Raw genomic sequence first — 23,752 nt, forward strand, 5'->3', positions numbered from 1 at the left:
CTGTTTGTCTGCAGATAAGGTACTGTATGGTCAGGACCAGTGCGTTTTGCTCCATTCCATTCCAGCCACTGTGCTCCAACTCTCTTCCGAACTGATCCTCTATAGGTGTACAGATAAGTTCACCCTTCATATCCTTTTCTATCCTGGGTGTCTCTGTTAAGACTTCCAACTGGGCTGCCAACTCTGGTGGTTTACTTGATATGAACAGTAGAAACTGAACTAAAGCTACCCAGCAATCGCATAAGCCAGGAATGGGATCATATTGAGCTCTGAAATAATACAACGGCTTTGGAGCTTGTTTTCAGTTTGTCAGCTGAAGTAGAGCAGCTTTAAACGTTCAAGTCAAGCAGGTAGTTTGACAAACTGAAGTATCTGCATCATTCGCTTTTCAGCACAGCTCATTTTAAGCAGAAGTTTAATCTCAGAGGAATAGAAGTCATTAGCCATGTAAGAGTATTTCTCAAACAAGTTGGGACTTTGATCTATCATGTAAATGCTGTAGAGCCTTTCTAATTCTCACTTTGCTAATCTGCAAACTGGATAAGTCTCATAGTACATAGCTGGTCTCACCCCACTTCTCAGGAAAGATTTAGTAGCAGGGAGCTGGAACGAGGTCTCATATTATTGACATACTGCAGTGTGTTTACTGCTATACTGGAAAATATTGCCATAAATAAATAAAACTAAGCTACGAACATCGAAGTGGTACTATTACTACTACTTTGTCCTTCTACAGTGCCTTTCATCAGTCTCACTGCCCGGCTATGCGTAATGAGAGGAAAAGAGGTCATTTGCCCCAGGTGTCACAGTCAGTGGGAAGAGCAGGGAGCAAAGCCCAAATTAAGTGACTCCTGGTCTCATGCTCCAACTACGCTTCCTCCCTATTGACTGAGTGAAACACACTTCGTGATGGAGTACCCATGATATTGTTATAGTGTTTGTTCACCTACTTGATCATTCAATATATATTTTCTCTCCAAAATGCCTGCAAGAAGCACATCTATTGTCTCGTAATGACATTTTCTGAAACTATTGAGAGTTGTACTAAGAGTCATATCATACCACTGCAAAGATAATTGTCTCTAGTTTTACAACAATATCATGAGAATTTGAGCGACAACCTGCCTGTATAATCTAGTCATTCTCAATATACCAGGTCCTTGAACAGATACCTCCACCGCCTGCATTTAGTCAAGTGTTTCCCAATATTGGGGCAGGAGGTGGTAGAGAAATTTGCATGACTCTAAATCTGACTTCCTAATGCAAAAACACTCCTGTGCTTCTCAGCAAAGTGGTGTATGGTTCTTTAAAAGTTGCCCACCTTCTGTCCCTACACCCACAGTGGCCCTTAATGAAGCTGGCCAATGGAGAAGCTTACATGTACAGGACTGCAGGCTCAGACGGCAGCCCACTGGCCCAAGCCTCTCCATGGTTATCACCCTCAGCAGTATGTGGCCTTCTGTAGAGCGGGAACAGGGAAAGGAAGTCACCAAAGGGACGGATGGAGGAAATGGACAGAAAGCAAGATGAAGGGAACTGTGTTGGGGCATGACAAAAGCAGACATGGGAGCAGCCGCTGCTCATCCATTGGAGGGGGAATAGAGGTGCTTTATCATAAAATGGGTAAGAATAATTGATTTACTTCATTACAGATTTTTGCCTAAATAAATTCTAAAGTGAAAGGGCTACGTTAGTGTTTCATATCAGTAGCTGTATATTTTCTTACTTGCTCAAACAGTCTTCCATGCAAGGGCATTCATAGATTACATTGCTACACATGTGGATCACAAAAACTGACTGAATCGCTCAATTTTTGGGATATGTTTTCTATGCTCTTGAAACAATAAAACCAACCTTGGTTACCATACTCAGTGGAGTTATTGGCCCCTGGTGGAGGTGGAAGGGATGGGTAAGGTGACGGGCCGGGACCCAAAGCTGCAATCATCTCCATCACATTTGGCATGATCATCTGGCTGGGACTCATGGTTTTAAATCTCTTGGAAGGAATGCCATCTGGATCATCTTTGATGTGAATATCTGACTTTATAGGGACTGGCCTCCAACTGCACGTTGGGTCGATTGTAACTTCTTCAAATTCAGAGCTGTAAGACAGAAACAACTTACAGTATCATTGGCTCTTGCTTTGCTATCAGTTCTCTTGAACGTCCCACAAAAAGCTGCATTGTAACTTGTGATTCCATTTGCCCGAAAGACAATACAATCTCAAAGTGTTTCCTTTGCAAAGAGTGTGTAGGCAGCACTCTTAAAAGGTGATCGTTTCAGAGCCTTGAAAAATGAACTCCTCCCATTGTCCACAAGTGGGTACAGTAGGACTGCAGCAGTGCAAACATCTCTGTATGGTCCTGCCTGAAGTGCCACCAACCTGAGTTAGATGGGTCGCTTCTAGGAGCGAGAAAATAGTTCATTCCCCATTCCATCCTTTGCCTGTCTGATGAGTCTGCCATCAAGAGTGCCAATTAGGAGCCAGGTCCATTAGCAACCAGACTGAGACCAAGTCACTTCACCTAAGCTACCAAAGAGCCATCAGATTTATAATGAATTTCACTTACTAGTAACCTGCCCTGCAATTGAACAGGTGACAAGCTTCATACTCAGTAACCCAAGCTATTCAGTCTCCCCCTTGCAACTTACAGATCTAATACCTTTAAAGAGCCCTAATCATTCTGGGGAAAATCTTTTTAACCCAAGCAGAGAACTGATGCAGCTGGTCAGAACCAAAACTGGAAATAAAGAGAGTTCACTTACTTTTGTATAGCATTCAGAATACCCCACATATACTGGTCAACCTCCAAGCCCTCCAGTAGAGCAGTTTTACTAGAAAGGAAGAAGCCTAAATTGTAATAGTTGCAAGTATGTATAGAGAGAGGAAGGATGGTTTGGGGGTAAGTCACCAGAATGGGATCTGTTCAGTTCCTGGATGTGCCACACACTTTCTTCAGGATCTTGGATTTTGCGACTAGCCTATCCCCAGGTTAAAACATTATAAGGAGCAGTGCATTTACTGTTTCAAGCTCAGTGTAGATTTCCTCCCTCACTCTACAGTAGATTGATTCCTACCTCTAAAACTTGACCTTGCCTATATTTCCCCAGTGGGTGTACTGAATGTGACCACTTTAATATCTGCTCATCTGAAGTTCAGTCATTTGTGAATTACAACATAGAACAGAAATGCAATCTCAGAATAGACCAGAAGTCCTTCTACGCTGGTATCTTGTCTCTGATTGTGGCTTATGCTTGATGATCCAGAGGAAGGCAATGAACCCACAATTCAATTGTCCAATGCCACTGCTGCTTGGTAGAGGGTTTCTTCTTGAATTTTCCTGGAGTTCATGCTGTGATGCATAAGGAATAACAGCCTTAGTAACTATTATCCTAGCTGCAATAACTCGGTAGGTATCAATCTTATCAATATAAAGGCTCAAACCTCTTTTTAATTCTGCACAACTCCTTGTCTCATTAATATCCCGAATCAGTGATCCACAGGTTATGAATTGCAGGGGAAAGTATTTTCTTTCATTCATTTTAATTTTGTCACCTTTTAAATATCATAGACATGGAGTGTCCCCACATTCTGATAACATAGAACAAGATAAACCAAACATTCTTAGTGGTCTTCTCCATTCTTTTCAACATCTCTCTCCTATTGCCTCTTATTTTTTGTTTCGGAAGATAACTTGGGACAAATTCTATGCAACTTGCATTGGATATAATGTTTCACTTACTTGCATACAGGACACCTCCAAGTTCCTCGTTCACAGTTCAGTTGCAAGTAAGATTCCAGATCAAAGCACTGCAAGTCAGACAGACAGACACACACGCAAAGAGATCATATTAGCTGAGCCAACTGAGCAAAAATAAAACTGTAGACAGTGGAGAAACAAGACTGCAAGCACTGAGATATAAATCTACAGAAGTAAGAAGGTGGCTTACGGGAAATATCCTTTCCCCTGCTGTATAAAGGCACATGAGACTTTCCAAGATTTCCCCCCTTGGTAAAAAAATGAAGAGAAAGAAGGGAGAACATTTTCTTGGATAGTGATTGGTAAGAGGAATTGTTCAAAACAAGCAGATGCATTATGTTTGTTTATTTACATTTACAAAATGCTAAAGACAAGTGCTGACCATATGCTCTAGGTACCCTTGATATGGCTTAAAAATACATCACAAATAATTCCTTGAGTGCAGCGGTACAATTCAAGAGGACCCACAACCAATAAAACTGGGTAGCTTAAAAACTCAATCCCCAACTGATCTCTCCAATAATTCCTCAGCCCATTTTCAAATGCCTGGAAATAAAGGTGAGCCAAGCCACCAGAGACTGGACACAAAGCATTTTGGGCCAAATCTGGAAGGCCTTACTTTTTTAGTTCATGTTCTTACTTAAGTCTTTACTCTGTCAATGAAGTCAGGAGCAGCTCGCCTGTTTGCCTACATAAGGACTCAGGCGCTGTTCCTACAAACACATACATGAGTAGTTCCACTGAGTTCAACGGGATTACTGATGTGTGTAAGTGTTTCAGGACTGGAGTCTCAGTAGCAACCTGAGGATCTGGCCAGTGATGGTATTATTCACTATTACAATTGAAATATTATGTGACATTGCTTATTTCATTCATCACACTCCATATGATTTCGCAATAGGATAGGAGGAATTAAAGCTTTCATCATCAACTGAACTTAGTATTTATTTAAAAAACAGTCACACCCTTTGGTTGAAATTAGACAAATGTAAAATATGATCTCGAACCACAAAATCCATATGATAAACAGAGAAATTCATCATATCTCCTACCCACAAAAAAACACTCAAAAGACATTGTAATGCACAGCATAGGGAAAAATATCAGGACACCAAAATGTACTCACTTGTACATGCTTGCAATCATGGCCTCTCGCTGGGAGCTGGATTCGCCGGAATGTGATTGGACATTTCAGAGACACTTTAATAGCTGTCTGCTCCACTCCATCCTCACCATTTAGTGTTGCGTTGCCAGAGGAGGCTGCCACGCTGCTGAAGTTCCTCTTGACTGTTTAGGAAGACGGTATATGTATGTGAAACAGGGTGGGTGCAAGGATGTTTCGCACCCTAGGCGAAACTTCCACCTTGCACCTCCCCCCCACAAGCCCTGTGGCAGGTCTCCGCCCCCCTCCTCCCTAAGGCGCCCCCACCACAGCAGCTCCCCACCCCCTCGCCCTGAGGCACCCTCCCCTGCAGCAGCTCCCCCACTCTGCCCTGTGGTGCTCCCCCACCCCCTAGCAGTGGCTTCCCCCAGCCCGGGGAGCTGTGCAGCAGCTCCCCGCCCCAGCTCATCTCTGCTCCTCCTCCTCCCCGAGCACATCATTGCGCTCCACTTCTCCCACCTCCCAGGCTTGCGGCGCCAATCAGCTGTTTGGCGCCTCGAGCCTGGGAGGGAAAGAAGCAGAACGGGGTGGCATGCTCAGGGAGGAGGCGGAGCAGAGGTGGGCTGGGGCAGGGAGTTCCCCTGCGTGTCGCACCCCCCCACCTCTTGCTGCAGGCGGCCCTCCCCGAGCACCCCTGTCCCAGCTCCCTCCACCTAAAAGCTGCTGATGACCAGGGTGGCAGAAGATCCGGCCACTGCAGTCGCTGCCGAAGGACCCGAAATGCCGCCCCCCAAATGCTAGTGCCGGAGGCAACCGCCTAGGTTGCCTAATGGGTTGCACTGGCCCTGATGTGAAAGAAACCACACATGTGCTATGGTTTTTAATGTAGCTGCTTGAAGTCTGGCTGTGCAAATAGCGCCTTCCCCATACCTGATAAACGGCTCTCATGAGATGGCATAGAATCCTATAAACTTAAGCCAAGTATTGTGTGCACAACTCAGTAGGAGCACAGGTATGATAAAAATCAAATTTAGAGAAATCATTACATACTGAAAAGTTATAGGGCTGGGCGCTCAGCCCCAGTTTGTCCAATCTGTGTTGCAAAGGGGATGAAAGCAGCCCTGAATGGACAGCCAGGGATTCCCCCAGCTTGGAAGGATGTCTGAGTGATGAAAATCTCACATGGCTATGGATTCCCCCAGCCTGACAGTTCTTGGTTGTGTAAAGCTGACATTGCTGGTTGCTCTGCCCTGTTTCTCACTCCAGAATCAGAGCATGCCAAATAGGTAGCCCAAAAGCATGATGCTCTGGCAAGCCCAGACCTGGTTATTAAAAATTTCAATAGGTGAATAAAATATTATAACTGATTATAAGGCACTCTGGATAATCTTGATAAATATAATTAATACAGTCATTGTTTGCAGTGTTGTTGTAGCCAGGTAGATCCCAGGATATTAGAAAGACAAGGTGGTGAGATAATATCCTTTATTGGACCAACTTCTGTTGGTGAGAGAGACGAGGATTCGAGCTTACACAGAGCTCTCCTGAAGCTGGGAGCATGCGGCAAGGAGACAGGAAGCTGCTGGATTGTAATCTTACAGAACACAACTTTGTTCCTGGTGCTTGTCTGAGTGGGTCTGGTCTGAGCTGAATACACACTGGCACCCAAAGCTGTGTAAAAAGTCAGAAAGCAGACTTATCCTGCCTTGAACAACCCCACCCTGGCATGGTGGACAGGAGGGGGTTACATTTTTTGTAGCTGAAGAGGAGCTCTGTGTAGATCGAAAGCTTGTCTCTCTCACCAACAGAAGCTGGTACAATAAAAGATAATCCCTCATCCACCTCCTCTCTAATACATTCTCTCTCTCACACACAAAACTCACTCTTAGTGATACAATGTTCCGCTGGGAGAAGACGTTTCTTTAGCAAGCCTTGAAGCACAGAACGAACTGATGGCCGGTGCACTAACTGCAGCACGAACAAGTGTGACTGAAAAAAAAAATCACCGAGTTACTAACAGAACCACGCATGTTACGATGTTATACACCACTGGATGGCGCAGAGTTCTGCCCTTGAATGGCACATATGCAGCTCTGCACTGACTCCAAGAGAACCCTGCAAACACACGCTACAGTGGACTTTGCTCATCTGAGTTAACACACTCCCTTTAAGGACAGTCTGAAGTTGCAGTCTAGGATTGCATAACACCTATCACCTGGTTACGTTGCTGTTAAGAAAAGGTAACATTCGCTGCATCATTTTCCCCTTGAAAGTCAAAAATGTGATGCGATAATCTGTTATTTATGGGGTTTGTCACAGTGACCTCTGGATTTTCTACCCCTGCCCTATTGCCCACTTGCCCTGCACTCATAATAGCTAGGAAGGTTGCTGAGATGACCTCTCCTCCTAGCCATCAGATAAGTGATCCACCACTGCACTGTGGGGCACAAGACAAGGAATGTGAGATTGTGCAAGGAAGAAGTAGTAAAACAGTGGGCATAAGCTTGAGGTCTCTCTTCAAATTGTCTCAGACTCTGACCCTGGGAAAGCTGTCCCCAGACTCTCTGTCCTTGCCAATGGCAACGAAATGGCAGAAAGCCCAGACTATGAAGTGTGCAGCCCCTCTCCATTAAAAGTACAATCTATGTTAATTGTAATTGAGAGCTAGCAGTGGGAGGCAAGTTGCATGGCTCAGTGGATTGAGTAACGAGATATGAGCCTTTCACCTTTACCTCACTGGTATAAACCCAGCCCAGAGTCACGGTGGCAAAGAAATGGCACTTTGATGCTCTGTGTGAAGTAAGATTTTAGCCTTAGTCCAATTCCCAGTGGACAAGTGTCCACAGCAAGAAAACCATCCAACGTCACATTACCTGCCTTGCTATCAGAACTGTTAGACAGGCAAGTATTGAATGGGCAGAGAGATCTGATGCATTTTCCCCTTCAGAGGTGGGTCTTTCTCGACATGTTGGCAAGGTAACTGCTCTGCCCATACGGCCCCAGTTCTCCAGCAAATTATGACATGGTTAAAATACGACATGATCTTTAGCACTCTCTCTTTGGCCCTGTCCTGTCACCCACACTAAAATCAGTGACACCTCCCTTCCCCCAACAATGAAAAATTAAAAAAAAAGTAAAAGTGAGAGAGGTAAGAACTGCTGGCCTAAGTGAACATTTCCAGACAGTTCCTTCCTGTGCCGCAGACCTTTAGAGTCAGCGGCAGCAGCAAGCCCCATGTACTTACACAACAACATGCTGTTACTGTAATTTGAATTGTGTTTCTTCCCGGCTGACAGACGTGCTTTAGGTGCAGAGGTTTATGAGATGTCTTGTTGTCGCCACGTTCAATGGTAAGAGGGGTTGCATTAACGCTGACCTGGACTGATGCCGGCCAGTTTGTGTTCATTTGTCTGTCTTCGTGGTGGTAGCACTTGAACTGCAGCTCCAAGTCAGACCTGTACCGCAAGGCACAAACCTGGCTTAAACTCTGTTTTCATATGACTAAAGGAATTTTTTTGGGATGTTAGAAATTCTATGCCATCCCACCCCCTTCACTTTAACTCTGCTTTGCTCAACTTTGATTTTTTTTTTTCTGGAAATGCCTCACAAATAATAAATGCATAACACATATCCTCCCCATAAAAGCCATTAACAGAAACAACATAGTATGACTCAGGCATCTGAAATTTGAGAGAATAATAATAATAATAATAATAATAATAATAATAATAATAATGATACTTTACGCTTCTACATGACTTTTCATGTGGAGATCTCAAAGTGCTTTACAAAGGTGGGTTGTAAGTCGGTGGAATGACTCAGCGGAAAGGAAAAAGTTGCAGTCAGGTAGGTCTTTCTTCAAGTGTTAGTGTTTATAACAAGAAAATATAGCAAGTAACACATTCAGAGAGTAAGGAGAACTCACCCAGCCTGGGGATCATCTCAGTAGCAGAATCCCTGCCTACCAACCTAAAAACATATGTCCACTCTATCTCCAAAGCAACTATTCTTGATTTATCACAATGACAGATAATACCAAACTGAGCTGAAGTTAACCCTTGAGTAACAGGATATTTCAGCCACTACAGGGACACAACTACACTTCTGCAATAGTGTCACAGTGTAGACAAGTCCCACATTGATGGAATTATTTTTGTAATCCATCTCTCTGATTTTTCATCAACCTAGTTGCATCTACTGTGGGGGTCATGTCGACCTAACCATGTCACACAAAGCACAATTTTTTTCCCAGCCCTGAGTGATGTATCTAGGTTAACCTAAATCTGAGGTGTAGACCAGGCCTCAGTAGATAGTAGCGCACTTTCACCCCATCACGTCAGTATTAGCCTCATTTTACAAATGAGTAAACTGAAGTACAGAGAGGTTAAAGAGGGACTGGAAAGTTAAACTGAAATTTTGGAGTTTTGTCCTTCACTGTTAATTTATTATGAACAAAGACGGCCACAAAGTCCATTGCTGACCATCTTTTACATAAGAAACATCAGGTGATAATTTCCTTCTCTTTGCTAGACTCTCCTGTAAGACCTTTGAAGGACATGAATAGTGATGTCATACGAGACCATAATCTGAGATGCAACTTGCTCTCTCCTCAACCCCCAACAGGTGGGAAGAAAATGCAACTTGTTAGAGTCTAAGAATGGAGGCCCTGTGCTCAGACTGTTTCTTAGTATCTGATAATTTTTTAAAAAAAGCAATGGGCAGCCTTGTGTTAGACTGCTTTTACTGAAGGCTCAGATAATTTATACTCAGTTTTTTCCTTGTAAAGGTCACGTTTATGTCCTATACTGGTGGCGTGGTCATGCTCAGAAATTCCAGAAATTTAGGTTAGAATCACAATCTCTATTTTTGGGGAAGGAAAGCATCTCAAGTGACATCGCTATTCAGGGCCTACAGAAATCTAGTTAGCACAAAAAATAAAATGAGGGAAGCGGGGGACTCGATATCTCTAACCTAAAATCAAGTAGATTAAAAAAAACAGGGAAAGTCTTTATACATTACGCAGAAGCTGTAAAGGACAAAACTGCCTCCCTGACCCCTCTTAAAAGTTTGTCCAGGGTGACATAGGGAGGAATAGAAATGTGGAGAATCTTGTGTTCTAGCTAGGCTGCCCCACAATGATAGATAATACATAAACTGTGGTGAGCAAAGACTGATCCATTTTTAAGGCAAAATTCTCCTGGTTGACTTTCTCTCCATTTTTTTCCTTTGTAAGAGCATGGAGTTCCCAGTAGAGAGAAGAATATTTGTGTCACCATCAGCTGTGTGACTATCAGAGGGATATTTTACTCAATATTTTACCTAGCATAAAAACCTTCACAACTGGCCCCATTCCATCATTCTCTATTCAAATTTAAAGGTTTGGTCTAGAATTTACGTGACTAATACATGCACTGGAATCCATGCAGTCCAAGGTGAACTTCATATTACTTCATTATTATTTCAACGTGCAAAATCTCTTAATGCAATCTAATATCTATTCTCTTTTAGCTGAGCTATTGTACAACAAATGCTAACACAACTGATGCTCCACACACAGCTGACAGGGTTAGAGACACAGTCTGGGCATTTTCCACGTGGGTGTAACTGTGTGATCAAGCAGAGAAAAATGAACGAGATAAGGATGACAGACACAAGACTCAGTTTTCTGCGTGTTCAGGCTGCCCCTGGCCTCCCATAATAAGTTTTTCAAGGTGGAAAACCTGAGCACAAATTACTGATGAGTCTTCATTAAAAGGAATTTAAATACAAGTCCAAGTCAGTGTGCTAAAGTAGTTTTTTTTTTTTTTTTTTTTTTTTTTAAAAGAACAGGTATTAAGAGACAGACTCATGGCTCAGTGCAGCTCTATAAATCTACAGAACTAGCCTGCACAATCCCCAGTGATTACTTATTAATAAGAACCAGCAAATAACTGCCAAAACTCCCTCTTGTTGTGAGTACTCCAGGATAATGAAATGCAAGTAGGCAATAACTGACCTCAAAGTTGGGAATTAATTATTGGATGTAGCCTATTTTAAATCTCTCACATTTCTAATTCCTAGGCTTGAGACTACCAACATCATGCAGGCAAATAAGTATCTATATTCTAGGTCAAATCTCAACCAGGAGTCATGATGCCCAGGCGGTTACAACCACCCACCCTTCCCACATTACAAAATGGGTGGGTGATTGCAATGGGTCCCAGTATGGAAAATCTTGAGGTCATAACATTATTAATCCAATGATCCACCTAGCCCAGGCTTGAAGGATGACTTCCTAGAGAAACTGGAAGAAGGGGAATTTTGGGCACACTGGAAAGGGTGTTGACGAGAAGAGGTTTCATTTGCTCAGCTGTTTCATGTATTACAAAGGAAAGTTCCATACAATAAGACAAGATAATGACAAAACTAAATTCTCCAAGGCACACAAGCACAGATTCAAAACAAGTCCATCCTACAGTATTTGGAAATGAAAACAAATCAAGGCTTTGATTTTGATTTGATTTAATGCCATTTCACTCCTTGTCCATATATCAAAGCCAGTACAGAATCTGGAATCATTTTATGCAAGTTTGAATTACAGAGCTGCAAAATATAATCCGGAGGGACTATTCGCTCTCTGTGTGTCTGATGAAAAGTAATATTTACTGTAGGTGAAAGAGCTATGTTGCGTGGGGAAAGCTGCACTTCAGTCGCTTGGCTCATTTCTGTTCTGGGTAAGTTAGAACAGCTCTCTAAAACCAACCTTCGTTCTGAAATTTGGGCCTTATCCTGAGAGGGGCTTAGCACCTATAACTGCCACTGAATTTACCATCTCTCTGAATCAGGTCCTTAATTTGCCTACTGTTTTTATTTTCAGATATCTTTGCACCTCTGAGTTCCAGCTGAAAATAGAAGCAACCTTGCCAAGGTACTGCGAGAAAGCTTATCACAGATTGTTCAGGCCAACTACCGACACAGTAACACCAGATCACCTCTGGATGATGCAAGGAGTATGCCTTGTTCAGAAATATTCATGAATGATCCTTGCATGCTGGTCTCAGCTACGCATGCTCCTAGCACTTTTACCAGAAAGAGCAGAAACAAATCAAAAGATACATTTAAATGATTATTTTACAGACATTGCCCTTTGCCCCATTCCCATTGATTCCATCAGGTTTGCTTGGAAGGATGGCATATAACTTAGCACCAGCCAAAGGGTTGGGAACTGAATGAGGAAGTATATTATTGCACTTTACTCTCTGGAAGTTGAGGGTTGTTCACATATATATGAGCTAAAGGGATTTTTTTCTATCCAGACCATATTTACTTATCTTGAAATCCATGACTGACTCAAACAAAGTTCATCTGCCCCACCATTTTGCTTTCAGCCATGCAAGATTGCCTCACAACACTGCTCAAACCTACCTCCACATCAGCGTCTGATGGACAGTTGGCCGCAGATGAAAGACATGGTTACTGACCGCCAGGTTGTGCTCCAGCCGAAAGGGCTCCAACACCACCCCATCTCTCACAGGGAATGTCAGACGCAGCTCATCGTTGTGGTTGGCTGGGATCGAAGAGGGAGAGAAAGTGTGAACTTTCCCTTTAGCATCTGCAGTGCAATAACAATGTGTATATTTATACAGAATAATGACAAATGATACAGTGATCTATTGCTGGGGTTAACCTAGTAGAGTCACATATAGAAAATGACATGACAAATAATTGTATAAGTGGATTTTGCGCAGGTGATAGGGCGCAGACTGACAGCTCTGGGGACTGATGTCTTCTACTTATATCCACAGAGAAGGTTTATGAAAGGAGCAGCAAAAGTGTCTCTCACTACAGTCATGCCTTCCACCTGATGTGAGGGGACCATTTTTCATTGTGAGAGATTAGTTCAGTTACCATTCAATCACTCTGCTGAGCCTGCCAATTAATGCCAGTTGTGGTGGTGCGTTGCTATTTGTTTTTCTGTGATGTGGCTATTTTCTCCCTAGAAATTGGAATTGAGATTACCAAATTCATTTTAAGTGTGCCAGTAGATGGTAACGACTCTTGGTTCTAATGGTCATCTACAGATGGAAGGCTCTGGTATTCTATTACTAGTTCCACAAGCCATTCAGTCTCTCATCATGAAGAGCTTTGCTGCTTGTTATGCACAATTTATGATGGCCAACTATTTTCAGCAGGTATGTTCTGGCTGAAAAAACAGGTTTGTTTGAAGTGATTCTGAAGCAGGAAGACCTGGAGTATTAAAAGGTTACCACTGTCCATTGTAATTACTGGATTTAAGATTGTGTTTCTTCTTTACGCATCAGAAGCAGAAGCTGCTGTTCAACTCTTACCTAAAATACTCTCCTCTCTCTGAGGCTGCTGAAGCTAAAACAGTACCAATAACCTTAATCTTTCAGCTCCCCATGAACCCCAAAATGCTGGTTGTAAAGAGCTAATACAACAGAGGTCTTTCTATAGAGAACATATTGCTTCTTCCAGTGCCTAAATTTTGATTATTCTTTAGTGACTTTTAGACCCTAGACAAATTGTATGAGTATACATCCACTGAGATGGTGTTATTCCTGACTCACTCTCAGCCAAACATAGCTGTGAGGTTGAGTGGCTTTGAAAGGAGTACAGTAATTCCTCACTTACTGTTGTAGTTATGTTCCTGAAAAATGCAACTTTAAGTGAAACGATGTTAAGCGAATACAATTTCCCCATAAGATTTAATGTAAATGGGGAGGGAGGGGTTACGTTCCAGGGATTTTTTTTTTGCCAGACAAAAGGCATTATATACATTTTAAACAAGCAATTTAATACAGGTATAAGTTTTAAATAATTTTTAACCAAGCAATTTAATACTACGCTGGAGGGTGGGGGGAGTAGTGTGTACGTGCTGTGTGTTTACAAACATATTCTACATACAGTACAGTTGGGAGGTGCCCCTGCCTTACCCTACACAGGCACAGCCCACTGACACTGGAGATGAGGCAGGCAAGGAGGCTGAAGGTGCTGTAGGATAGAGGAAGCACACTGCACAGCAGCAGCAGCTTCCCCTATTCTGCAAGCACGGAGGGGAAGAGGGGGGACTCAACCCTCATCCCGCCCACTTCCCTCCTTCTCCCAAGCCCCCATCCTTGACCTGCCTCTTCTCCCTCCCACCTCCTCCTCCTTTACTTCCCACGCTGCATCCTTGTTCCTCCCCCTTCCTCCCCTCCCTTCTAAACACTGCAAGCAAGCTGACTGCTGCTGGCAGGAGGCAGGGAAGGAAGGGGGAGCCTGGACGCTGAGTCCTCGCTCCTCCCCACTCCCTCCTGCCTGGGGCAATCAGCTGGCTTGCGGTGTTTAGGGGGCAGGAGGGCGGGAGGAGGAGCGAGAACTTGGCACGCAGGCTCCCCCTCCCTCCTGCCCAGGGTAATCAGCTGGCTTGCAGCGTTCGAGAGGCAGGGGAGGGATGGGGAGCCTGCGAGACGAGTCCTCGCTCCTCCCTCCTGCCCCTAAAACGCCACAAGCCAGCTGACTGCCATGGGCGGGGGAGGAGGGACGGGACAGGTGCTGATCCGTGGGGTCTGCTGGTGGGCAGGAGGCGCGGTGGGAAGGGGGGAGCGCAGGGAAGCTGTCAGCTGCGGAGAAAGCAGGCAGCCAAACAAAGTAAGAATGGAGCATTGCACAACTTTAAATGAGTATGTTCCCTAATTGATCAGCAACGTAAGGAAACAACATTAACTGGGATGACTTAAAGTAAGGAGTTACTGTATACATTATTATTTGGCATGCTATTGAATATTTTTAAGGGATCTGCATGCACATAATAGGAGTATCATTATAAATATTCACCCTTTAAGCTATTCTTTAGCAGTATTCAATAGCTTTGCCCTTGACCAAAACACACCACATTACCATTGATGGAGATTCTATGCAATAAACAAACCCAACAACATGAAACAGCTGAAAATTAAGAGTTTCATTCTGATAAATCAACTACAGGAATATTTAAGGGGAAATGTCCTTAAAAGTTTAACTTTAGAGAGAGTTTTCCATTTGGCATTTTCCAGTACTTCGTTTGGAAACAAATATTCTTCTTTCCTGTTTCCTTCCTCTCGGAGTAGCTTGCATAATGTGGTTGGTCAACGACATACATCAAATGGCAATCAACATTTCTCTCCATGTCAAAAAATAGCAATCAAGATGCTATTTTTTAAAGCATTACTTCTGGGTTGCGTGATATGCATGGCAGAGGAAGGAGAGACAGTAAAAGGCTGAGGGGCCGCTCCATTTGCTACTCACTTGGAGGTGGTGGTAAAGCATTGATATTTGGCTTAATGTCAGGTGGGAATGGTGGTTTGACATCCTGGTTAGGTGACAGGTATGGTGGAATACTGCTCCCTGGAGTCATGGGTGGTGTGGGGTTTCCTGGAACCGGTGAGTGAGGGTAATTTGTCACAGGTACAGGCCTTGATGGCTAGAAAATAAATAAATACCAAGTTATTATTGAATTTTGAAAAAAAAAAAAAAAGACAATCATATGTATTGCTATTAAACACTGAATCAATATCTAGGTACTGTGGCTTGGGCCTGGCACTATTTAAAACATACTGATACTTTTTTCTTTGCATTTACTTCTCCCTTTAAAAACATACAGTAGTCTAGATTTGAGGAAAGCAGTTGCAAGCCCCAGAAACTGCAGATGCTCCACTTTTTCATTCTTCCCTGCCCCTTTATCCGGCTTTCCACCTTTGATCTCTCCTATTTTTGCCCTAATTTCTTACTCTCCTCCTCTCTCCTCCTGATGTAGCAGTAAATATTATAGCACTTGATCTTTGGCTGAGAGCATTTTATCTTTGGTCACTGAGCAGTCACAGGTTGAAAGGCACTACAGACTATACCCATTCCTGTCTCTGCTGAGACCAAACTTCCTCACAGTTCTCAATTCATCAAGGCTCTAGTCTCCACAATCTTCAAACTCCCAAAGACCAGATCATCTATATTGCAACTCAGATCCTTGCCCCTTAGTTGGGAGAACTGCCTTTCTCCATGAGCTCATCTATTCATCCAGTTACCACATCAATCTATATTTCCATGAAAAACATGCAATGCATTTCGATAGACCAAGGGTTCCCCTTTCAAATTTCATTGTGATTTTCTTCTCAAACCAAACTAAGATTCCCTTTTACATAGCCACGGGTCACTCCCAGAAAAGGCTATTTTGTTCCTTAAACTGCTCTGGCTATAAAACAAAACAAAATTTTAAAAACCTAACAAAAATAAACAGGATAAAAAAGTATATAGAATCCTTCACCTTTAAAATACTCATGACTGATCTTCAGCTGGCATAAATCATTGTAACTTCCGTCACTGCAATGGAGCTACACTGATTTACACCGGCTGAGCATATAGCTCCTTGATGCATTCATCTTGACAGTGTGGGACAGAAGCTGCCACAGTGTAGTAAAAATTGCTTTAGAAAAAGCAATGTTTCTAGGCATCCCACATCAGGCAATGAGTGACCTTCTGTGGGAAATGATTCCTTATTCTTTTCCAGTAGTGCTGTCATCTCAAACAGTACCCACCTCCCATGCAAACAATGACAAAACAACCCTATTTCCAGAACCATATGCATCTTAATGGCCCTAAGATTCTTCTGGCTCAGAATCCAACACCAGAAATGACTTGGCTACTCTAATCTTAAAGCAATTTTCTCAATTAATCCAAGAACTGTGCAGTGTGTGCCTTCATTGTGCTTTGCCACAACTAGAAATGTCAAACCTCAAAGGCAGGCTCAGACTGGCAGTCATTTTTACTTTGGCCCACCATTTAGTGCCCCCAAGTTATGATGTGGCATAGCTTACTGTACTATGGGCTTGATTCTGACTCATTAAAGGCAATAGCATAACTTCCATTGCCTTTAATGGCGTATTATCAGGCCCTATCTGGGGATCCTATAATATTGCCGGATTCTCATTTTATCCACTAACAAGGAAGAAAGAACTTTCACACTAGGATGAGATAGCCACTGAACCCAAGGTCTCACCTTGTAATACTGTCCCATGTTGACTGTCGGAGGAGGGTACTGCCCCGTGTTTTGCTGGGTAGGCATCCTCTGTCCAGGGTAATTGGGAGATGTAAGAGGTCTTGGAGGGTTGGGAGTCGGATACTGACCAGGCTGGGTAGGAAACTGGCTATTTGGTCCATACTGTTGGTTTCCATAATTTGGCTATTTTACAACAGAGATGAAACAAAACGAGATAATTTTGAATGGAACTTTGAACTATAGAATTAAAATGAAAATAAAATTAGGCTGATGTCCCCTGTCTCATGAACTCTTTGCCCAACATTTTCAAACCTGGATGCCTGGAGTTAGGCCTCTGAGGGACAGGGATTTACGGACATTCAAAGGTGCTCAAATCTTATTAATGTTCAATCTGGGGCACCCAACCATTTGTGCCTTTGAAAATCTCCACTCCAGGATGCCCAACTTTAGGCACTTAAATAAGTAGACAGATTTTCAGAGGAGCTGAGCACTTGCATCCATCTATCTAAAGTACTTTTATGGTCCCATAACCACAGTATCTGAGGGCCTTACCATCTCAGGTGTGTAATGTTCACAACACCCCGGGAGAGAGAGAAGGGCTATTAACTCCATGTTTTGCAGTTGAAGAACTGAGGCATAGGGATATTAAGTCACAGAGCCATAGAGTTTAAGGCCAGAAGGGTCGACCAGATCATCTAGTCTGACCTCCTGTGTACAGCACACTACCCAACAACACACACACTAAATCAAACAACTGAAATGAAACCACAATTATTACACTCCCCAGGAGATAGACTATTATATGCCACGGGAAGAAAATAGGAGGGGCTGAGGAGCATCAGTGCCTGAGGCCACTTCAGTGGCAGGGAAAGGATTAAGTGAGATATACCCAGATAATCCTTGCAAGGACCCACACCCACATGCTTTTAGGATTCTTTGAGAGGGGCCAACAAACACATGAACGAGGGTGATTCAGTGGATATGGTATACTTGGACTTTCAGAGAGCTTATGACAAGGTCCTTCATCAAAGACTCTTAAGCAAACTCAGCAGTCATGGGATAAGAGGGGGAGGTCTTCTCATTGATCAGTAACTGGTTAAAAGACAGGAAACAAAGGGTAGGAATAAACAGTCAGTTTTCAGAATGGAGAGAGGTAAATAACGGGATCCCCCAGGAATCTGTACTGGGACCAGTGCCGTTCAACATATTCATAAATGATAGGGAAAAGGGGGTAAATGGTGAGGTGGCAAAGTTTGCAGACCATATACAACTATTCAGGATAGTTAAGTCCAAAGTAGACTGTGAAGAATTACAAAGGGTGACTGGGCAACAAATGGCTGATGAAATTCAATGTTGATTAATGCAAAGTAATGCATATTGGAAAACATAATCCCAACTACTCCTCTAGCCCGACATAACGCGACCCGATAAAACACAAATTCAGATATAATGCAGTAAAGCAGTGCTCTGAGGGTGTGTGCGCATGCGCGCACTCCAGCGGATCAAAGCAAGTTCGATATAACGTGGTTTCACATATAACACGGTAAGATTTTTTGGCTCCCAAGGACAGTGTTATATCAGGGTAGAGTTGTATATATATACAAAATGATGGTATCTAAATTAACCATTACTGCTCAAAAAACAGATCTTGGGGTCATTGTGGATAGCTCCCTGAAAACATCTGATCACTGTGCAGCAGCAGTCATAAAAGCTAACAGAATGTTAGGAACCATTTGGAAAGGGATAGATAATAAGACAGAAAATATCATAATGCCACTATATAAATCCAGGGTAGGTCCACAACTTGAATATTACATATAGTACTGAACACCCCACCTCCAAAAAGATGCATTAGAAATGGAAAAGGTATAGAGAAGGGCTAAGAAAAATGATTAAGGATATGGAACAGCTTCCATATGAGGAGAGATTAAAAAGACTGGGACTGCTCAATGTGGAAAAGAGATGACTAAGGGGAGAATAAAAAATCATTAATGGTATGGACTGCAAAAGAAAAAAAGGAAGTGTTGTTTACCCCTTCACATAGCACATGAGCAAGCGGGGTGGGGGCGGAGTGTCACTCAATGAAATTAATAGGCAGCAGGTTTAAAACAAACAAAAGGAAGCATTTCCTTACATAACACACAGTCAACCTGTGGAAGTCGTTACTAGGTGATGTTGTGAAGGACACCTAGATAAGCAACTAGGTTCAAAAAAGAACTAGATAAGTTCATGGAAGATAGGTCCATGAATGGCTATTAGCCAAGATGGTCAGGGATGCAACCCCATGCTCTGGGTGTCCCTAAACCCTGACAAGTGCTGGGACTTGACGACAGGGGATGGATCACTTGATAATTGCTCTGTTCTGTTAATTCCCTCTGAGGTATCTGGCATTGTCTACTCTCAGAAGACAGGATACAAGGCTAGATGGACTACTGGTCTGACCCAATATGGCTGGTCTTATGTTCTTATGTTGCAAAGAAAGGCTAAAGCCTTCCAAGACCACTGCCAATATGACCTGGGGAAAAATTCCTTCCTGACCTCATGTATCAGTTAGACCCTGAGTATGTGATTAAAAACGAGCCAGCCAAGCACCCGAGAGAGAGCATGCTTCATACCACGTCAGAACCTTGGCTCTTTCTGGCCAGTGTCTCATCCCCAGCTGTGGCCATTGTGGATGAAATAACCTTCCCCAAAACTAGAATACACTGGGACGTGGGGAAGGAATCTTTATAAGTCGCTGGCTGAAATACTGAAGCAAGTGACTTGCCCAATGTCAGAAAAGAAGTCTGTGGTAGAGTAGATGACTGAACCCAGGCCTCTGAAATCCTAGGCTAGTGCCCCAACTCCTGAGCCTAAGTTCCTTCCCATTTTCCCTGCAGTGACCCAACAGGAAGTCAATGGGCATGGTTATTGCTCAGCACCTTTAGGGTGAGGTCAAGAATATAACCATTCTGATGGCAAATCTATTTATGAATACTGATTACTTACAACAAAAACAAAATAATTCTGGAGCAAGCTAACTTATAACAACTATTCCCTTTAAGAAATTTTCATAAATCAATAAATAAGTAGCATTTACTAAACTTACCAGCACCCTTACAACAAGCATATGATTTTATAGCACTGTAAAATGCGTATTACTTGAGAACATTCTTGTATTCACTTGTGACGAAAAACATGCAATTGAAACAGCAAGGAGGGACTCCCAATCTTCCACAAACGTGTGAAATATGAAATGTAATGATGAAAATAATCATCTGAAGAAGTCACACATTATGCATTGTTAGCTCAATTGGAAAGGAGTGATAGCATTTACAGAGTAGAAAAGTCTTGTTGTTAGATAAGCAACTCCTGCAGCAGTAAGTCACTTTTGATGTATAAGGTAACAACAATAACACAATTCATTTACAGACCAGGAAACATTGCATTTAGGAAAACTGCAAGAAACTCAATAAATATTTGTTAAATGTTGGATATCAGTGTATATTTTCTGTAAACTTACATTGCCACAATTATATTTTGGCCAATAAAATGCTAGTGTAAACTCTACGGACTAAAAGCACAGCATCAATTTAGTATATGTTATGATTCTATCTACAGTTATAGACTAAGGGCTAGATTTATAAAGGTATATAGGCCCCTAAAGATGAAGATGGGATTTTCAAAACGATCTCGGTGCCTAACTCCCACTGATTTCAATAAAACTTGCCTGAAGTCATACAGAAAGCCAATGGCTGTGTGATTTTGATTACTACACCTTAGGAAATGCTCACATCCTACGCTTATTTTGGAGAAACAAATAGATACAGACGGATAGACAGGAAAAGAATTCAGATAATCATCACCCCAGATCAAAAGAAAATGAGTTAAATGACAACATGGGAATTTTCAGGGATTCTGAGCTCAACAGGAGTTTTGAGTTTGAGCACCTATGAAAATCAAGCCACAGGAGGTTTGGAAAGCAATGAGATTTTTAAAAGTTTTACACGCTTTTGGTGTTTATGTGAGGTACTGCCCCATATTTCTTTAAAACAATAAAAAACCCAGAGTTAATAAAGCTTATGCTCTGCCCATGACACATTTATTTTAAGCATTCAGGTTGAAATTCATCTCTGCGCAGAGAGTCTGTATAAGACCTATGAACTTAAGCTCTATTATGAGGGCTTCAAAGTGATGTTCTGAGGGCTCAAGAACTTCCCAGGACTGTGTGAGCTTGGTGGTGGCCATCTTGGCTGACACACCAGGGACTGAACTCTGGGGACCTCCAGAGCTAAAAGGCACAAGCAGCTATAGCTTGAACTGAAGCTCCATAGGCAGGGACTAATCACAGAGCTGACCTGCTACACACACTCACCAGGGTGTCATACAGGTTTTCTCCACAGAGTGAATTTCATCCATAGCATAACTGGTATCGTTTGTAAGACAAAAGAAATAAAGGAGTTAGAATACTCACCTCTCCTGGGTACGGTCTCTTCATGCCCTGGATAGGTAGAGACTGGGGGCGTGGGCCTGGGTAAGCTTGCTGTGGCATCCTCTGCCCATGGGTGCTGAAGGGGCTTATCCCAGGGGGCCTCGGCTGGCTCATACCCATAGGCGGCCCGCTCATGCTGGAAGGCGTCATTCCGGCTCCCATGCTCGCTGGGTTCATGCTGCCTGGCATAGAAGCAGGGCCACGAGGGCCAGGTTGATTCATGAACTGGCTGTTGTAAGCCTGAGTCGGACCCATCTGGAAAGAGGAACAAACCTTCAACGGAAGAAAAAAAGAAAAGAAAAGAAAAAAAAGAATAAAATGCGACATGCATTTAAAATGGGAGCGGGGAGCTGAACATGTTTGTAAGCAGGGGCTGGGATTATGTCGCATTTTCTTTTTATGTTCCGTAACCTTCTGTAAGGGTTTTTTTATGTGCATAATAATAATTCAACTGGAATTCTAAAAGCAACAAGAGACAAAAATAATAGTTTAGTAAGAGAAAAACTGCTTTAATATGAGCAAATAAAAATCCACTGATATGACCAGTCATCTTCCCCAAGGTAATGGGCCAGGATCCTCAGCTGGTGTAATTCAGCACCCCTTTATTGACTTCAAAGGAGCTTTGCTTATTTACGCCAGCTGAGGTTCTGCATGCGCCCCACCCTTATCCCCTATGTTTAGAAACACTACACAGAACGGAAGTGATGAGAAAAGCTCCTGCACAGATCAAACACTCATTCCTTTTTCATTAATAGTTATTACAGGAAATAATTGTGTGTTGAGCTTAGGGTCAGCAAAAATGTTTCCTTCAAATTGCTATTCTCACAGATAATACCTTAAGAGGTGTGTTTTTTCACTGTATTTAGAAAAACTGAGTTGATCAACATAATTAATTAGAGAAACAGCAACGCCCTAAAATAAAGCTTTAGGACACTTACCTGTGTGCTAAAGTTTGGAGGAGGGGAAGTACTAATGCATCACATTAGAAGTGGATATAAAACTTTGCATGCAATTTTTTTTTAACTAAGGGATGACCTCTTTGAAGTACAAATGCATTACTAGTGCAGATAACAGGGATTCATAAAGATGATGTATTGGCCACTCTGTGTCATTAAGTATACATACTTACACATGCTACAAGAGATCTCTTGTGCACACAGACACACAATACAGCGGATACCCGAATAGCTCACATACTAAACAGTGGCACTCACGTCTCTCTAAAGGCAGAAGTCAGAAGAATACAAGTTTGCAAGATCTACTTTCTTACCGGTCCATACTGGTTCATGTCCTTGTTCTGGGTTTCCTGAAGGGCTGCTACAGTGGCTGTAGCTGTAGCTGTTGCTGTGGCAGCTGCGGCTGCAACTGCAGCTGCAGCAGCAGCTGCAGCCGGCTGAGTGAAATCTGCAGGCGGCCTCGTGTGTGGAGGGATCCCCATTCCCGCAGGAGTATTTGGGCCACCAGGATAACTACCAGGGGAAGAAAGAAAGGAATATTAAAATGGACCTAGTGTTTTGGACCTAGATTTTGGGCCTCAGTCTGATGTCATTTGGAACAGTTCCAATATCATGTATAAGTTTCTATTGAAACAAGCACTCTGACAGGAAGAGAGAAGCAGCGATGTAAATGAGGATACAAGAGCTGCTCTGGCATAGAGTGCAGATAACGTCAGCACTTTTCAATGGAGTTAGAAACTCCAGACTTCAGGAGTTTCTAACTGATTTTTAATACTCTGTTCTACCAAGCTGCTAGACTCAGAGGCTGTAAACAAACGTAATTATCTGAAATTTAGGGGCAGCATGGACCATAGCATCTATTGTGAGCTTCTTCCACAATGAGCCATCTATGTGCCTCAACAGTGGAATATATCAGCTTTTCCAGGAGTAGAAAAGTAAATCTGTCCCCATTGAGGTCTGGTCTCAGCAAAGAGGCCGACGGGCCATTTATGATCGACAGTGACTGACAGCTGTCATTTGGTGCCTCTTCAGAGTTCTGCGTGAAGCAAGTTGGCTGTGCCTGCTCACTTCATGTACTAATCACAAAACTACCACAAAATAAATAAATGAATAAATAATCTAAAGTACTTCACACCTGTAATCTTTAAAGGTCTTTAAAAAGTGGGTCAACATTATGCCCATTTTACAGATGACCTGTACAGAAAGTTTAAGTGAATGGTACAAATTCATGTAGTGAGATAGGGGCAGAGATGAAAACAGAGGCTAGGTCTCCCAATTTCCAGGATAGTGTTGTTCCACTGTACCACGCTGGTATCCTTTTCAGCAGTAACAACAAAGGAACCCAGGGAATGATTAGGACCGGAGACAGAGCTACACTGTCACCACAGAAGTGCATTCAGGAAAAGCATTAGGAGCATGGGAAGCTTGCATGTTTACTGCCTGTGTTTTGTA

At 42.8% G+C, this 23,752-nt stretch overlaps 1 protein-coding gene across 18 annotated transcripts in view; it reads right to left on the bottom strand.

Moving 5' to 3' along the window:
- The window catches only part of ZMIZ1 (zinc finger MIZ-type containing 1), a 508,413-nt gene that overhangs the window by 15,102 nt on the left and 469,559 nt on the right, over positions 1 to 23,752 (bottom strand). For 10 of the 18 annotated variants that reach the window (XM_030569259.1, XM_030569249.1, XM_030569248.1 and 7 more), the window contains 12 exons: positions 22,615 to 22,813; positions 21,327 to 21,617; positions 16,874 to 17,056; positions 15,130 to 15,304; positions 12,268 to 12,454; positions 8,108 to 8,318; positions 6,747 to 6,852; positions 4,888 to 5,048; positions 3,744 to 3,811; positions 2,767 to 2,835; positions 1,855 to 2,102; positions 1,379 to 1,459 (listed from right to left, as the gene is read on the bottom strand). In XM_030569259.1, the coding sequence (XP_030425119.1) occupies positions 1,379 to 1,459; positions 1,855 to 2,102; positions 2,767 to 2,835; positions 3,744 to 3,811; positions 4,888 to 5,048; positions 6,747 to 6,852; positions 8,108 to 8,318; positions 12,268 to 12,454; positions 15,130 to 15,304; positions 16,874 to 17,056; positions 21,327 to 21,617; positions 22,615 to 22,813 (1,979 nt within the window). The remainder of the gene's footprint in view (positions 1 to 1,378; positions 1,460 to 1,854; positions 2,103 to 2,766; positions 2,836 to 3,743; positions 3,812 to 4,887; positions 5,049 to 6,746; positions 6,853 to 8,107; positions 8,319 to 12,267; positions 12,455 to 15,129; positions 15,305 to 16,873; positions 17,057 to 21,326; positions 21,618 to 22,614; positions 22,814 to 23,752) is intronic. The other 8 variants (XM_030569261.1, XM_030569256.1, XM_030569253.1 and 5 more) reach the window with 7 other exon arrangements.

The sequence above is a fragment of the Gopherus evgoodei genome, chromosome 7 (assembly GCF_007399415.2).
Source record: "Gopherus evgoodei ecotype Sinaloan lineage chromosome 7, rGopEvg1_v1.p, whole genome shotgun sequence".
Classification (NCBI taxonomy): domain Eukaryota; kingdom Metazoa; phylum Chordata; order Testudines; family Testudinidae; genus Gopherus; species Gopherus evgoodei.